The sequence below is a fragment of the Phyllobates terribilis genome, unplaced genomic scaffold (assembly GCF_046119375.1).
Source record: "Phyllobates terribilis strain yellow unplaced genomic scaffold, ASM4611937v1 Scaffold_12__6_contigs__length_324123572, whole genome shotgun sequence".
In the NCBI taxonomy this organism is placed as follows: domain Eukaryota; kingdom Metazoa; phylum Chordata; class Amphibia; order Anura; family Dendrobatidae; genus Phyllobates; species Phyllobates terribilis.
Genome location: NW_027362772.1, coordinates 96,913,893 through 96,925,532, shown reverse-complemented (window position 1 = coordinate 96,925,532; position 11,640 = coordinate 96,913,893). Strand labels below are relative to the sequence as shown.

Below are 11,640 nucleotides of genomic sequence, written 5' to 3'. Positions count from 1 at the left end.
TTTGTTTTTTTTTGGCAAGTGGGCGTCGTCACTTCAGAGAGAATCACGCCCACTTGGCTATAAAAGCTACATTTTTATAACAGGAAAAACGAGTCATATCTCAGGAACGGAAAGGCGCAGGAACATAAGAAAAACCACGCTGGATTCAGGGAAATGGCGGCTTTCTGACCAATTATGGCAAATGACAGGGCCCATTTAAAGGGGGATTCCATTAATGTTGTGAACGTGTAATACAGTCCCGTTTGCTTCATTTATATAAAGTAAAAAAAATAATTTAAAAAAAAAGGTTTATCTATATACAGCGTCTAGGATTGGAAGGAAGAACGTAAGAGCGCAGGATATTGTGACCATCTCTGCAGCTCTGAAGGATATATATATATACACACACACACATACACACACACGGAAACAACGCAACTCAAAATGGCGAACAATAAATCAAAAATCTGTGACGCATAAAAATCTTTTTCTGAAATCAGACCAAAAAAAAACAAAAAAACCACGGCCCGTGGCGGGTGACCCATTTAAAGAAGCAGCGACCTTTTTATTTTTACTCCAGAAATGGTAAAAAAATATTATCAAGATAGCAAGCTGACGGCAGAACTACAAGTCCCAGTCTGCCCCACACTAGGGTCTCTGGTTGCCTCCTTCTAGGCAAAAAAAAAAAAAATGGCCTCCAGAATAAACCGGAGTCGCACACAAATTTGGCACTTTTAAAAAAAAAAAAAAAGTATAAAAATAAAACACCAACTGGGGCCGGGGTGATTATTTTTTTTTTTTATTTAACCCCTTCAGCACCGAAGGGCCTAGATCAATCTAAAGGCTGTAGCGGCCCCCTTCCTCTAATATCCCCAGCATCAAATATAACATATCAAAATTTACAATGTCTTAAAGAGACAGTTCCTCCAAAAACAGTTAAAGGGGGAGGGGCGTTACAGCACAAAGGAAGCTACTGTAAAAAAAAAAAAAAAAAAGAAAACCTATGATACAATTGTCTCTCTCTTAAAAAAATACAATGATAAATTCTTTCTCCTTTAAGTTCCTTTTTTTCTTTCCTCTCTTTTTAACAAAACAATAGTCAAGGAACACGCGATATTTTGCACGGCTAAAAAGAATTCCATTCGTCAAAGAATGTCACATGTCAAAAAACGATATCCGCATGCAAAGGTGCACAGTTTGTCACATATATATGTATCTATATATGCCTTTTTTTTTTGCAAGATTAAATCATGTAAACAGTATTTAGAACAGAGCGGGCGCGACCGCAACAGTCCCGCGACCGCGACAGCCCCGCGACCACCAGGAATTCAGATATACTATATTATTGACAATAGTTTTCTGTTATTTTTTTTTTTATATATTTTTTTATGTTTATTTTTTTTCTCTCCCAGAGAAATCTGGGTTATGATTAAAAACCTTCGGTGACCCGGGGAGACGATCGTACGGTTCTGTGCAGCAGCTGACGAATAAAGAATAAAAATGGCCGCCCACAGAGATTAACCCTGTCAACCAATCGACACATAAAGGCCCACATTTTGATTATTGGTTTGGGGTCGGGGGATGATAAAACCTGGCAGGTGTACGCGTCATGGCTATATGGTGGCATCACATAATTTAAAGGGGTTCTCCACCTTCGTGGCCTTTTTAAAAAAAAAAATTTTACTTAAATTTGTGAATTTGGAGCTAAAATCCTTTTGAATTTTTTAACCGTTGCACGGTTTGTCTTCGGTAGCCTCTGTGCCGCACGGTCTATTGCTGGCTGCAGAATGAGTTGACTGAGAAACCGACAGTGAGCTAATTCTGAGATTGTAATGCTTTTACCTGTCTTTTAAAAATAATAAAAAAAAAAATAAAATAAAAAAAACACCAATGGGTTAAGAAGAACCAAAAATAGTTAAATCCAATAAATGTAAATCTTTGAGCAAAAAAAACCCCGTAAGGAACAAAAATCAGAAGAATTTTTTGTTGTTGTTTTTGTAATTTCTTAGACATTGCAATCCCATTATGTGTCGTGGTCAGAATTTGGCCTTAATTTTTACGTTAAAAGGTTTTGTTTAATCCGGAGAAGCCGATGCCGTACGCCCCCCTACAGCCGCCATCCAGACAGGCGATGGGGGGGGGGCGCTATCCCCGCAGCGTCAGTAGGATATAATCTGGAAGCAGTGATGATCGCAGCCTGGACCGCCATTAATTTGGCGCCAAAATAAAAAAGTAAATGGATGTTAAACGGAATCCGGCATAAGACTATACGGGTAATGGGCTTTTTTGCTGCACCCCCCAAATGGCGGTGATGGTGGGGGGCAATACAAGCTCAGCTGCTGCATGGAGTCTGTCCCCCTGGTCTGGGTGTGTACGTTACGTCTCTTATCGCTTCCCCTCCCCCCGCGGTGGAGTCTTCCGATGATCCGAGCAGGATGAGTGGTGACGTTGTTGATGGCCCCCGTAGATCCGGGTTATGGGGTTGTTACGTGGGTCGATGGGATCCTTGAGGATTCGGGGTGGAAGGTTTAGACAGCTGGCGGAGCTTTCTCAGACATTGTGAGAACGGCCTCGATCCGCTCGTCTTCTATCACCACTGGGAAGAGAAGCGCAGAGTTAGGGCCACGAGGGAAGGCAGAAGCTGCAACGTATCGGAGGTCAGATACGGCCCCCCGAGGCCCAGGCCGGCCCACCACATCTACTACCACCGCAGTGTACACAGCCAGCACACTACGGGACCAGCAATGGCTGCCGATGACGTCACATCTAACACCAGCTTGGGCCCGATGACATCACACCTAACCCAGAGCGAGGGGGGCAATGACATCACACCTAACCCAGAGCGAGGGGGGCAATGACATCGCACCTAACCCAGAGCGAGGGGGGCAATGACATCGCACCTAACCCAGAGCGAGGGGGGCAATGACATCGCACCTAACCCAGAGCGAGGGGGGCAATGACATCGCACCTAACTCACATCGAGGGGGGCAATGACATCACACCTAACCCACGGGGGGGGCACTGATATCACACCTAATCCACAGGGGGCAATGACATCACACCTAACCCACAGGGGTGGGGGGGAGCAATAACATCACACCAATGACATCACACCTAACCCACGGGGGGGGAGCAATGACATCACACCTAACCCACAGGGGGGGAGCAATGACATCACACCTAACCCAGAGCGAGGGGGGCAATGACATCACACCTAACCCAGAGCGAGGGGGGCAATGACATCACACCCAACCCACAGGGGGGGGGAGCAACGACATCACACCTAACCCACAAAGGGGGAGGACAATGACATCACACCTAACCCACAGGGGGGGGGGCAATAACATCACACCTAACCCACTGGGGGGGGCAATGACATCACACCTAACTCACATCGAGGGGGGCAATGACATCACACCTAACCCACGGGGGGGGGGAGCAATGACATCACACCTAATCTACAGGGGGGGAGCAATGACATCACACCTAGCCCGCAAGGGGGGGGGGGGCAATGACATCACACCTAACCCACAAGGGGGGTAGGGCAATGACATCACACCTAACCCACGGGGGGAGGCAATAACATCACACCTAACCTACAGGGGGAGGGGCAATGACATCACATCTAACCCACAGAGGGGGGCAATGACATCACATCTAACCCACGGGGGGGGGGGGCAATGACATCACACCCAACCCACAGGGGGTAGGGCAATGACATCACACCTAACCCACAGGGGGGGGCAATAACATCACACCTAACCTACAGAGGGGGGTGCAATGATATCACATCTAACCCACGGGGGGGGGGGGTGCAATGACATCACATCTAACCCACGGGGGGGGGGGCAATGACATCACACCTAACCCACAGGGGGCTTGAGGACACAATATGTAACCCATCAGGGAAGTTGATGACATACAAATAATCACAGGGGGCTGATGACATCATATTGAATATTTAGATAGTGATAAATGAATAGAACAATGCTTACAGAATGCAGAAGGTGATATTATGGGGAGCAGGAGGTGACATTATGGGGAGCAGGAGGTGACATTATGGGGAGCAGGAGGAGACATTATGGGGAGCAGGAGGAGACATTATGGGGAGCAGGCGGTGATATTATGGGGAGCAGGCGGTGATATTATGGGGAGCAGGCGGTGATATTATGGGGAGCAGGTGGTAACATTATGGGGAGCAGGAGGTAACATTATGGGGAGCAGGAGGTAACATTATGGGGTGCAGGAGGTAACATTATGGGGTGCAGGAGGTAACATTATGGGGAGCAGGAGGTAACATTATGGGGAGCAGGAGGTAACATTATGGGGTGCAGGAGGTAACATTATGGGGTGCAGGAGGTAACATTATGGGGAGCAGGAGGAGATATTATGGGGAGCAGGCGGTGATATTATGGAGAGCAGGCGGTGATATTATGGAGAGCAGGCGGTGATATTATGGGGTGCAGGCAGTATACATACACATTATTTGGCGGTACATGGGGCAGAGCAGCCAATATTTACAGGTTTAAAGAAGTGCAAGCTTGTTGGCTGCATACAGGAGGGGGGCACGCAAATACAGGAGGGGGGCGTGCATACGGGAAGGGGCGTGAAAATACAGGAGGGGCGTGCGCATACGGAAAGGGGGCGCGCATACAGGTAGGATTTATGCAATACATACATGCAAAGTTCAGGGGCTCATTATGCACATAGGGAGGACTTTGGGGTACATGAGACAGAAGCTTTAGGGTGCACTGAGAATTGAGGGGTATAGGGGTACTGGCTGACAGGTTACCCACCTCTCTTGCTGCGGCCAATCTGGCCGAGTTTGGGGGGCCTCTTGCCGCCCCCCTGTCCCGAGCTACCATAGAAGTTGCCGGTGTCCTGCAGGCGACAGGTGAGGGGGATCTGTCCGGCCATGTCCCCACCTCCATCCGCGTAGTGCCCCCGCTGCTCGGCCTCGCTGAAGGGCAGCACCTCGGACATGGTGACACTGGGGATCCCCGGGGACACGGACACCGATCACAGCCCACTCCAGAGGACGCTGATCACTCACCACGGAGACTCCCGATCACATCCTCCGGCTGGGGGTGCGGAGGCGACCTGGGAGGGATAGCACGAACAGCAGTCAGAAGGAGGGGGGGAATATTAGGAGATGGGGCACCTGGAGGCAGGGAATGCCTAGGACAGGCTCTGCTGGCTGGGGAGGTCGCTTTCTGCAGTGTTGGGGGTCTGAACTGTGCATGGTTAGTCGTGAAGTCCAGTGCTGGGACTTCTGCAGAGCAGAAGGGGTTAATACTGGGGGCAGCTGATAGCATTATTGGGGGGCACCTAGTATGGAAGTTGGGGGGGGGGGTGCTGAGTGGAATGGTTCTTGAAACAATGTAAGGGGGTCTCCAGAGCTGGAAGGTTAAGGAGGGAGCACTGCTGGGTTCATAGGGGTATTGTTAGGGTTACGGGGGGCTGAAGAGCAGCATTTATCAATGGGAAAGATTAAAGGGGTCCTGGCGACACAGGATGAGGGCAGGCTCACAAACAGGCAGACCCCAGACAAGATGGCGACTATGACATTTGGGGGTCTCTGCACGGAGTAGAACCCCCATACCATCATTATTACGGGGCGTTGGATTGCCGAGGTCCATGGTGCTGAACCCCAAACAGCTGCAGACGGCCATAAAATGAGACGGTTCAGCCTGGTGCAGGAGGAGCAGGTTGAGGTGCAGCATGCAGAGGATGAGTGACAGCTCGGTTACAGGTGTGTGCTGGGGGGTAAAACACAACCGGCCGCTGAGCGATCAGATGAGAGGGACTCGACCTGCAGGAGGAGCAGGTTGAGGTGTAGCATAGATGATTGACAGCTCGTTTACAGGTGGGTGTGGGGCTGTACAGATCAGGGAAGGGTTCTGATTGGTGAAGGTATATGGGGTTTTAGGCTGCAGGTGGAGTGACACCTCGGTTACCGATGCCGTGGGGGAGAGGGGAGGTTACATGGGGGTAACACATGAACTGATGCTGTGTGGAGAGCAGAGGCTCAGAAGCTGCAGGTGGAGCAGATTCTTGTGCTGCATGTATGGGATGATTTACAGGTGCATGGGGGTAATATACGACCTGCTGCAGTGCGTAGGGGTTATAGCCTGCAGGTGGAGCAGGATCAGGTGTTGCATGCATAGGATGATTTACAGTTGCATGGGGGTAATATACGACCTGCTGCAGTGCGTAGGGGTTATAGCCTGCAGGTGGAGCAGGATCAGGTGTTGCATGCATAGGATGATTTACAGTTGCATGGGGGTAATATACGACCTGCTGCAGTGCGTAGGGGTTATGCAATGTGCTGGTGGAGCAGGATCAGGTGTTGCATGCATGGGATGATTTACAGGTGCACTGGGGGGGCGGGGGAGGTTACATGGGGGTAATATATGACCTGGTGCTGTCTGGAGAGAGCAGGTTCAGGTGTTGCATGCAGGGGATGCTCAGTTACAGATACATGGGGGGTAGTATACGACCTGGTGCTGTCTGGAGGGAGCAGAGGCTGCAGATGGAACAGGTTCAGGTGCTGTGAGCAGGGGATGATTGACAGCTCGGTCTCAGGTGCAGATGGGGGGAGCTGGATGGGCGATGGGGCTACAAAACGGGTAATATTGGGGTGAGAATGAGACAGAACCTACCGGAGGGAGAGAGCAGAGCGGAGACAGGCAGATCCTGCTGCTGCTGGGAGCGGAGACAGGCAGGGGAGGTGGAGTGACATAGAAATGAGAGGGCAGGGAAGGAGCCTGTAACTGGGGGAGAGCTGGGGAGGAAGCGCCTGCACACAGGGGGACCAGGCTCTGCTTTAAATATTCTTACACCATCATCATCATCATCATCATCATCATCATCATCATCATCATCATCATCTGTATGTAGAGGAGGAGAGCGGCTCAGTCACCTCTGCACAACAACAATGGTGGCTGCACTGCACCTGGAGGGGCCACACCATGTCCTCTCCTGACAATGAGGGGAGGCAATGAGAAAGGGAGGTGTGATGCATTACAGTGTGTAATATATATATATATATATATATATATATATATATATATATATATATTCCCCTGTGCAGCGCAGCACACATCCACAGCCGCTCCGTCCTGCGACACTGATGTTTTATGACCCTGCAAAGGAAACTCCAGCCACAACCTGCTCCTGCTGTACAGCGCTACTGACTATGCAGGAGCTATAGAGGAAAAAAGAATATTCATGACCAAATGGGGCTTTCAGCAGTGTATGCTGACACTCGGGGTACAGTATAATGGCGCTGACACTCGGAGTACAGGATAATGACACTCGGGGTACAGTATAATGACGCTGACACTCGGGGTACAGTATAATGATGCTGACACTCGGGGTACGGGATAATGGCGCTGACATTCGGGGTACGGGATAATGACCCTGACATTCGGGGTACAGGATAATGGCGCTGACACTCGGAGTACAGGATAATGACACTCGGGGTACAGTATAATGACGCTGACACTCGGGGTGCAGGATAATGACACTGACACTCGGGGTGCAGGATAATGACACTGACACTCGGGGTGCAGGATAATGACGCTGACACTCGGGGTACAGGATAATGGCGCTGACACTCGCGGTACAGGATAATGGCGCTGACACTCGGAGTACAGGATAATGATACTGACACTCGCGGTACAGGATAATGACACTCGGGGTACAGGATAATGACTCTGACACTCGGGGTACAGGATAATGACCCTGACACTCGGCGTACAGGATAATGACACTGACACTCGGGGTACAGGGGATAATGACCCTGACACTCGGGGTACAGGATAATGACACTCGGAGTACAGGATAATGACCCTGACACTGGGGGTACAGGATAATGACCCTGACACTGGGGGTACAGGGGATAATGACCCTGACACTCAGGGTACAGGATAATGACACTCGGGGTACAGGATAATGACCCTGACACTGGGGGTACAGGATAATGACCCTGACACTGGGGGTACAGGGGATAATGACCCTGACACTCGGGGTACAGGGGATAATGACCCTGACACTCGGAGTACAGGATAATGACCCAGACACTCGGGGTTCAGGATAATGACGCTGACTCTTGGGGTACCCCTGTGCTCTCCTGTTGACGTTTACACCTACAGTGGGTATAGAAAGTATTCAGACCCCTTTAATTTTTCACTGTTTCATTGCAGCCATTTGGTAAATTCTAAAAAGTTCATTTTTTTCCCATTAAGGTTCACTCTGCACCCCATCTTGACTGAAAAAAACAGAAATGTAGAAATTTTTGCAAATTTATTAAAAATGAAAAACTGAAATATCACATGATCATTAGTATTCAAACCCTTTGCTCAGTATTGAGTAGAAACCCCCTTTTGAGCTAGTACAGCCATGAGCCTTCTTGGGAATGATGCAACAAGTTTTTCACACCTGGATTTGGGGATTCTCTGCCATTCTTCCTTGCAGATCCTCTCCAGTTCCATCAGGTTGGATGGTGAACGTTGGTGGACAGCCATTTTCAGGTCTCCAGAGATGCTCAATTGGGTTTAGGTCAGGGCTCTGGCTGGGCCAGTCAGGAATTGTCACAGAGTTGTTCTGAAGCCACTCCTTTGTTATTTTAGCTGTGTGCTTAGGGTCATTGTCTTGTTGGAAGGTGAACCTTCGGCCAAGTCTGAGGTCCAGAGCACTCTGGAAGAGGTTTTCATCCAGGATATCTCTGTACTTTGCGCATTCATGTTTCCTTCAATTGCAACAAGTCGTCCTGTCTCTGCAGCTGAAAAACACCCCCATAGCATGATGCTTCCTCCACCTTGTTTCACTGTTGGGATTGTATTGGGCAGGTGATGAGCAGTGCCTGGTTTTCTCCACACATACCACTTAGAATTATCACCAAAAAGTTCTGTCTTCGTCTCATCAGACCAGAGAATCTTATTTCTCATAGTCTGGGAGTCCTTCATGTGTTTTTGAGCAAACTCTATGCGGGCTTTCATATGTCTTGCACTGAGGAGAGGCTTCTGTCGGGCCACTCTGCCATAAAGGCCCGACTGGTGGAGGGCTGCAGTGATAGTTGACTTTGTGGAACTTTCTCTCATCTCCCTACTGCATCTCTGGAGCTCAGCCACAGTGATCTTGGGGTTCTTCTTTACCTCTTTCACCAAGGCTCTTCTCCCACGATTGCTCAGTTTGGTTGGACGGCCAGGTCTAGGAAGACTACTGGTGGTCCCAAACTTCTTCCATTTAAGGATTATGGAGACCACTGTGCTCTTAGGAACCTTGAGTAATGCAGAAATTCTTTTGTAACCTTGGCCAGATCTGTGCCTTACAACAATTCTGTCTCTGAGCTCCTTGGGCAGTTCCTTTGTACTTTAATGAGAAAAAAAAATGAACTTTTTAGAATTTACCAAATGGCTGCAATGAAACAAAGAGTGAAAAATTTAAAGGGGTCTGAATACTTTCCGTACCCACTGTCTATAGGGTCCGTGCAGGAGTGGAGGATAACACACAGAAGATGGACAGGTATGGAGGGATGTATTGATTGGTGACCAAGTTCTGCGCTCCTCGGCCTCTTTTATGACTGGTGGTGACTTCTTACATGGAGTGCAGCTCTGGAGCACAAACCGCAGTTCTGTAACAAATTGATCAATAGATGGACATTTGATTTAACAGCCTGTTGCGTCCTCTGTCCTATGACTGATAGAAGCAACGACTGATGTCAAGGCTCAAGAAAAATGCTGGTTTAGCAATACCCTAACCCCCAGCACCGTGCTGAGCGGGGTCGATGCAGGAGCGGAACTGCAGAATCCTGTCCCCATACACAGCAGCGCTGGAGAATGCTGCCGTGTTGGGGATTTGCTGTGAGATTAGCAGATCTGGCGGCGGACGCCTTGTGCACTGGGTGCAATCTTGCATAACAGCTCTGCAGTGCCGGATCTCCACTACATCCCAGCACTGCAGTGGGGGCGGCGGATTTATTATTTTCTGGGATGGGGGGATCCGCAATCTCGCTGCCTCCCCCAGATCTGATTGCTGCCATCCTCCCAGCAATGTTTTGGATGCAGATAACAGAGATCCTGAGCCGCAGCGCTGCCAGAGAGGGGGTATCCCTACGCGGGAGCAACTGGTAGCCAATATGTCTCCTCTGCTGGTCAGAAGAAGAGAGCGGCGCACAATGCAAACCCTGCACGAGCGCAGCAGTGCACAAAGCCGGGCGAGCGCAGCAGTGCACAAAGCCGGGCGAGCGCAGCAGTGCATAAAGCCGGGCGAGCGCTGCAGTGCACAAAGCCGGGCGAGGGCAGCAGTGCACAAAGCCGGGCGAGGGCAGCAGTGCACAAAGCCGGGCGAGGGCAGCAGTGCACAAAGCCGGGCGAGCGCAGCAGTGCACAAAGCCGGGCGAGGGCAGCAGTGCACAAAGCCGGGCGAGGGCAGCAGTGCACAAAGCCGGGCGAGGGCAGCAGTGCACAAAGCCGGGCGAGCGCAGCAGTGCACAAAGCCGGACAATTCTCGCCTACATCCCCCATCCTGTTGCACGTGGCGCTGGGTTCCTACGGGAGACACCAACAAAAAACAAGTGGGGGGGGAGGGGCACATGAGTCATGATGTCCGCAGCATCGCTATAGTCAGTGACAGTCACCGCCAGCAACCAAGAAATATCGGAGAATTATGTCACATGAATCACAGCCCCGAGCAACCAGGGTTAAAGAGCAACACCGAGACCCAGTAACACCAGCGTCAAGTCACCAGCACCATCCAGCCTATAACTACTATAATACTGCTCCCTATGTACAAGAATATAACTACTATAATACTGCCCCCTATGTACAAGAATATAACTACTATAATACTGCCCCCTATGTACAAGAATATAACTACTATAATACGGCCCCTATGTACAAGAATATAACTACTATAATACTGCCCCCTACAGTGCTGGCCAAAAGTATTGGCACCCCTGCAATTCTGTCAGATAATACTCAGTTTCTTCCTGAAAATGATTGCAATCACAAATTCTTTGGTATTATTCTCTTCATTTAATTTGTCTTCAATGAAAAAAACACAAAAAGAATTGTCCTAAAGCCAAATTGGATATAATTCCACACCAAACCTAAAAAGGGGGTGGACAAAAGTATTGGCACCCTTTGAAAAATCCTGTGATGCTTCTGTAATTTGTGTAATTAACAGCACCTGTAACTTACCTGTGGCACCTAACAGGTGTTGGCAATAACTAAATCACACTTGCAGCCAGTTAATATGGATTAAAGTTGACTCAACCTCTGTCCTGTGTCCTTGTGTGACCACATTGAGCATGGAGAAAAGAAAGAAGACCAAAGAACTGTCTGAGGACTTGAGAAACCAAATTGTGAGGAAGCATGAGCAATCTCAAGGCTACAAGTCCATCTCCAAAGACCTGAATGTTCCTGTGTCTTCCGTGCGCAGTGTCAGTGTAAAGCCCATGGCACTGTGGCTAACCTCCCTAGATGTGGACGGAAAAGAAAAATTGACGAGAGATTTCAACGCAAGATTGTGCGGATGGTGGATAAAGAACCTCGACTAACATCCAAACAAGTTCAAGCTGCCCTGCAGTCCGAGGGTACAACAGTGTCAACCCTTACTATCCGTCGGCGTCTGAATGAAAAGGGACTGTAAGGTAGG

The 11,640-nt window shown here is 49.4% G+C and overlaps 1 protein-coding gene across 1 annotated transcript; it reads right to left on the bottom strand.

The window, feature by feature from the left end:
* Nucleotides 1-711: 711 nt before the first annotated feature.
* On the bottom strand, nucleotides 712-6,799 carry CAMK2N1 (calcium/calmodulin dependent protein kinase II inhibitor 1). The gene is made up of 3 exons (XM_073656211.1): nucleotides 6,642-6,799; nucleotides 4,776-5,079; nucleotides 712-2,575 (listed from the first exon to the last, which is right to left on the bottom strand). The coding sequence occupies exons 2-3, from the start codon at nucleotides 4,960-4,962 to the stop codon at nucleotides 2,508-2,510; spliced, it is 255 nt and encodes an 84-aa protein (XP_073512312.1). The 5' UTR covers nucleotides 4,963-5,079; nucleotides 6,642-6,799; the 3' UTR covers nucleotides 712-2,507.
* Nucleotides 6,800-11,640: the final 4,841 nt, after the last annotated feature.

Bases quoted from the DNA above. Each gene is read 5' to 3' on its own strand.
- CAMK2N1 (XM_073656211.1), bottom strand. From the start codon at position 4,962: ATGTCCGAGGTGCTGCCCTTCAGCGAGGCCGAGCAGCGGGGGCACTAC. The intron at 2,576-4,775 runs GTGGGTAACCTG...TTCTCTTCCCAG, and splicing joins GATTGGCCGCAGCAAGAGAG to TGGTGATAGAAGACGAGCGG.